The sequence below is a fragment of the Lipotes vexillifer genome, unplaced genomic scaffold, assembly GCF_000442215.2.
Source record: "Lipotes vexillifer unplaced genomic scaffold, Lipotes_vexillifer_v1.1 scaffold291, whole genome shotgun sequence".
NCBI lineage: Eukaryota > Metazoa > Chordata > Mammalia > Artiodactyla > Lipotidae > Lipotes > Lipotes vexillifer.
In genome coordinates, this window is record NW_006794559.1 from 2,121,651 (window position 1) to 2,127,176 (window position 5,526).

General features: G+C 53.3%; 1 protein-coding gene across 1 annotated transcript in view; it reads left to right on the forward strand.

The window, feature by feature from the left end:
• Positions 1-5,070: 5,070 nt before the first annotated feature.
• The window catches only part of ZIC2 (Zic family zinc finger 2), a 5,343-nt gene continuing 4,887 nt past the window's right edge, over positions 5,071-5,526 (forward strand). Inside the window, exons 1-2 of the mRNA XM_007467230.1 lie at positions 5,071-5,167; positions 5,266-5,524. Coding sequence (XP_007467292.1) covers positions 5,071-5,167; positions 5,266-5,524 — 356 coding nt within the window. The remainder of the gene's footprint in view (positions 5,168-5,265; positions 5,525-5,526) is intronic.

Below are 5,526 nucleotides of genomic sequence, written 5' to 3' on the forward strand. Positions count from 1 at the left end.
AGCCAAGTTTCCTTGCGATGGGTGTGGGCAATTAATAAACTCTAAGGGAAGTGAATTGGACATTTCCTGGCTTTTGAGCCTTTGTTTGATTGTTTCGGCAGGCGAGGGGAGGGGGTACGCTGGGGACATTGAGGTGGACAAGAAAGGAGCTGGGGGACCCACTGAGTTGCCTTTTATTGCCTTTGCAATTGCTTTACGGCTCGCCTGTCCCGCGTGGTTTCCGCAAGGGCAGCTTCCTTGCAGAGGGTGCCCGGCGGGTTTGGAGAGCCTTGTGCCATCTGGGCTGCTCCAGCGGCAGGTTCAAGGGCGGAGAGGGTGCCCCGAGTCATTTGAGGGCTCAGAGGACTTTTGTAGCCCAGCCCGAGGGCTCCAGTGGGTGCTCAACTGGGAGGAGGAGGGGTTATCAGCCGACAGTGAAAGAGGGAGTGGGGAGTCCTCTCTAAAGCCGGGGCGAGGTGAGCAAAGGGGCCCACAAAAACTGCATTTTAGTTGAGCTTTGACATGCCGGAAGTGATGAGGACTTTGGGTTCAAGGGCTTTTTCCCAAATCAAGATCGCCAGGTGGCGACTAGGCAATGAGGTACCCGGCCACCTGCCCGGCTTGCACTCGGCAGGGACCAGATCCCCACCATCTAGCCCTCACCACTGGTGACCTGACCTCGTGGGACCTGCGACCCAGCCCTGGGGCTTTGGGTGCCAGGAAGCACCGCGCAATTCTCAGCTCTCTGAGAGCTTCTCTGAGGGTTGCCTGTTTCCCACCCTTCTGAGCCCGAGCTGAATCCTCAGACTCCACGGCTATGTGTGAGGCTAAGAGTAACCAAAAATGTGCTTCTTGATAAAGTTTTTGATCCCTGTCCCATGAACATGGACTTAATGAGGATTAAAAACAAAGCCAAACATAAAACCCCAGAAGCTTAGATTATGTGACCGTAATTGAAACGTTGGGGTTTGTTTGTTCGTTTGTTTTGGACACTCAAGAATTGGACTCATCCCATTTCCACCTGACCTTAGTGCTTAAAAGCCCTTGAAAAATTACGGGTCTCTTCACTTCCCCACTACGAAAAAATACGTTGAGTAAAATTGACCTGTCATCAAATATTATAATTTGGTTATCAATCATTTTTACCCTCAGGGTTGGGGGTTGTCGGAGAATGGCCTCTGACCCACGTTCGACAATTAAGATTGGTAATTTCTTGGGAAATGTCTAACTGTTATCTTTTTAAAAAATGCTTAGAAGGTCCACACCGGAAGCAGAAACCCCCTTACATGTTCACAGTTCGTGTAACCACCCAATATTTCTTTATGTTGTCTCTTAAGATGTGCTTCTCCTCCCCTTCATGCTTTATCCTTTAGAATGTTTTCGGATGGGGGATAAAGGAGGAGAGGTTGTGCTTTTATTTTTAATCTCAAATTTTGTGGGTAGTTTCTCCCCATTCCATACCCCTTCCAATATCTATACTTCAATATTTGAAGAAGCTGTTGAGATAAATCAAATAGTGACACGTTGACGGATTTACTTGTGTAAGCAATATGGTTGACATATGGCATTGTTATTTATGAATGACAGCATAAATTGTATTACAAAGTCTATTGCAATAATACTGCAGTTTATTGGAAAGCTGCTCGCCTGTCACCGGTATTCAGCCTCCCTGGATGTAGTTTTCCTGGGAGCCCAAAGGGTAACGGCCCTCAAAATAGTTAAACACATTGAAGTAAGCTAATGCCTTCTGTTTTGGGGGTTGTTTTTGTTTTTGCTTTGTTTTACAGCAGTAGAAACTCTCCCATCAGGAAAGGAGACAAAGTAAGAACGATTAGTCCTCTTACTTTTGCAAAAGCACAACCAACCACTGTCACCTCGAAATGTTGGCTTCTATTTTTTTCTGAGTCTCTAATGACAAATACACAAACATTTGCATCCCTAACACTAAAATGCTGGTGAGCATTTATTTTATATAGACACTTTTTATAGGCCCAGTTGCAGAACAGTAAATTTTAACTGTAGAAAGAAGTTCTTTTAGCAGACTAGAGAGGGCCTTATCCTATGATTCTCCCTACCTCCACTAAATCTCCCCCTTCTTAAAAACGGTATTTAAAAGTTACAACATTGGCTGAGATTTTCACGATTTCCCTTTCTTTTACATTACAGATTTCCCCTTCTTTTACATTACACTTGTTTAAACCTCGGACAAAAATCTTTTGTTCTAGGTGAGTTTTACGAGGGAGGGGGAGTCCCCCACCACACATGTGGTCCTTCATGGGTCAGGGGTCGCCCAGCCCAGGAGTGGCTGAGAGGCTGACTCAAAGGTGACCTGCAACTTAATATCCTGTTGATGATCTTGTTGAATTTATGAGTCTGTGATACAGAGGATAGTGCTGAAATCCTGTGAAATCCTTTTTTTTTTTTTTTTTTTGTCCAGTGTATATAGACAGCTGATTCCACATTTTTTTCCCTCCCATCTCTTCCCCCATTTCCATCCCTTTCCTTAAGAGGAAAATTAAAAGTTTGAGTGGTATTGTCACCGAGTGTTTCTGCTTTCCAATTCAAAGATTGCTTTTGTTTGCTTGTTTGTTTTTGGTTTCTCCTGGCCAACGAGATACACCTGTGTGTGTGTGTGTGTGTGTGTGTATGTTGTGTGTGCATTTGCATTGTTTTTATGTATATGTACACAAAATACTCATCATAGTCAACGCTTTACAGAGGCCCACAAACCGCAACAAGGTGTTCAGTGAATGAGTGCCCGGGTATTTGATGGGCTTTTCTGTTTTTTTGAAGACAACCCGAATTCTCTATTACACCGTCATTCTCTCCACCTGCCGGGAGAGGGACGCCAGCCCTGGCACCCAGGGGCCCACCATACAGGGCCATCCACATGCAGCAAAGCCTGGAGTCTCGCTGGCCTAGCCCGGCGCAGGCTCTGTGAGATCGCCAAAGAACAATTTTGGAAAACTTACAAAGAGGGTACATGTTTGCCCGATGGGGACAGTTGTGGGTCCCGAGGGTCTGACCCCGACACGGCGGGCCGTTCTAGAAACCTGTTGAAAAACTGAATTCACTCACAGGGTGCGGAACTCAGCTTGGCAGCTTTTTTTCCTTCGGCCAAGGAGCGCAAATGTACTTTTGAGGCAATGACTCTGAAAGCCTTTGCAGGGTTTGTTTCTCTCTCTCTCTCTCTCTCTCTCTCTCTCTCTTGCTTTCTTTCTCTCTCTCCTTTCCTTCCTTTTTAAAAAACAGAACGAAACAAAACTGTGTCTTGAGGCAAAGGGGTTTTGCAGTTTGTAGAGAAATAAAGCGCTTCTAAGAGGGGACGGCGACGTGACTTTGAACTTGGCTCAGCTCCTCCGTGTCGTGCAGAGGGAGAACTGGAGCCCGGAAAGAATAGCCAGGAGGGCCCAGCCCGCAGGGCCTCCGGCGGGAATTAGCTTTCCGCCCCACCACCCGGCCGCGCGGCCCCCGGACCCAGGGCCAGCGAGCGCCCAGCGGCGCCGGCCCGAAAAGGGCGCTGCGAAGAGGAATGGAAGTGAAAGGAGAGAATGGGGCGGTGAGGAGAGGGGCAGAGGCGCGCAGCGGGGGCGAGAAAGTGCGGAGGGAGGGAGACTTGAAGAAGTCTGATGGCTTGGGAGAAGGAAGGGAAGTGAGGTTTGGATATGTGCAGGATCGCTATTCTCACGACCAGTCTCTAAGAGAATATTTTCTTTTGGAAACACTTTTGGAGTAAGCTTTTCCAATTCCCCCGCCGTACATATTGATGAATAAAATAAGCAAGTGTGAAAGGCTGTGCACCGGGCAATTTTATAGATTCACTGTAGCAGGGCAGCCTTCCAGCCTGGAGTCCGTCTCCGTCTCCGTCTCTGTCTCTCTCTCAGGTCCCTCTCCGCTTAGGAGGGCAGTTTGGCATTTGCCTCCTCCTCCCCCCGACATAGAGAGAGGTGTGTGGAGAAGAGGAACATTTCCTCCCTTCAGAGAAGTCGAGAATCCCCAGCTTTCAGGCAAACTCCCTGGCTTTCAGACAAAATGCCCCGGCCTCCTTCCTTCTCTCCCACCCCCCTCCAGCCAGGGAAGGGGGACAGCGGGAGGGCATAGGGCCCCTTATGCGAGTGGCTGCGGCCGGTCCGACCTTCAGAGAGAGACCCGCTCCGGCCGGGAGAGGCTGCCTGTGCCGGCGCGGGAGAGCCCAGTTCAGCCAGCGATCGCCGGCTAGAGTTGTCTTCCCGCGTTTTTGTTGATTGCATTTCAACATGAAATTTTGAAATGCGTGTGGATTATTTTCTCTTACTTGAATTTTATTTCAACTCCCAGAGATTTGTTTAAAGGAAAAAATAAAAAAGCAGTTCCCCACGCTAGCTAGGCGAAGGCGCTGGCCTCAGGCCTTCCATTCACACCTCCGCAGCCTCCGGGCCCGCCGGTCCCTCTCCGGTTACCTCCGGGGCGCCAGCTTTCAGCGGCGGGACAGGAAATGTCCGCAGCGGCCAACCGGGGGCCTGGGAGATGACCGGAGCCCCGGGGCCGCGAGGCAGGCCCCGCGCGGCAGGCCCCGCGCGGCAGGCCCCGCGCAGCACGGGGAGCAGCCTCGGGCCCGCCACCGCCTCGGGGGGATGGTCCCCGCTCCTGGAGCAGGCTTGATAAATGTCTTCTAGAAGGTTTAAGCCCTACCGGTCTGGAGATTTCTTCTTTGGAGGCTCTGAGCCTGACCCTCGGCCAAACTGCAGCCTGAGCCTTGTCTGGCCGCGCGCCTAGGGCGTCCCCACACCTCCCACCGTACCGTGGCAGAGGCCCGGGCTTCTGGGCATCCACCCCGAGGGTGACACCGTCTTTAAACCACTTCCAAACAACCACCTCCCTCGCGGGGGCCGCTGCCCAGTGTTTACAGCCGTAATCAGAGGAGGACGCGAGCGGCGGGGGGAGCGGAGCGCGCCGAGCTCCGGCTGGGGGCCGCGGCCGGGGAGGGGGCGGCGTCTGGGTGAGTGTCCGGAGGGTGGGAGGAAGGGGCACGCCTGGCTTTCTCTAGGCCCTCCATCCCGCACCTGTGTTTTCAACACCACAGAACAAGTTGACAAAGTGTGTGTTGGGGGGATGGGCGCGGACAAGGAGCATGCCAACGGGGCAGGAGACCAGCCCCCGGGCCGCTCCCCACGGCGCCCTCCAGGGGCGGTGGAAGGGGGAGGCCCGGGTCTGCAGCGTCCCAGCACGCAGAACCTCCCGCCCCGCGGCCCGGTTGCTAGCCAGGTTCTCGAGCAACCAGGGGTGCCCGCTTTAGGTGCCCGCCAGGAGCGGTTCGGGTCCCCGGGGACTCGGTGGCCTCTACCGAAGGGCGCGAGAGCAGGGTGGCGTCCCTTTCGGGCCCAGCCAAGGGCGCTGTGACCCCGCGGCCCAGCCCCGCGCGAGGCGGGCCGCCCGGCTCCGGGGAGCGCCGCGGCCGGCCGGACGAGGAGCCGCAGCGCCAGGAGCGCGGGCGAAGAGCGGGAGGCTGGCAGACCCGGCGGGCTGCCACCAACAGCAGCAGCCGGGGAGGCGGGGAGCTGGAGGGGC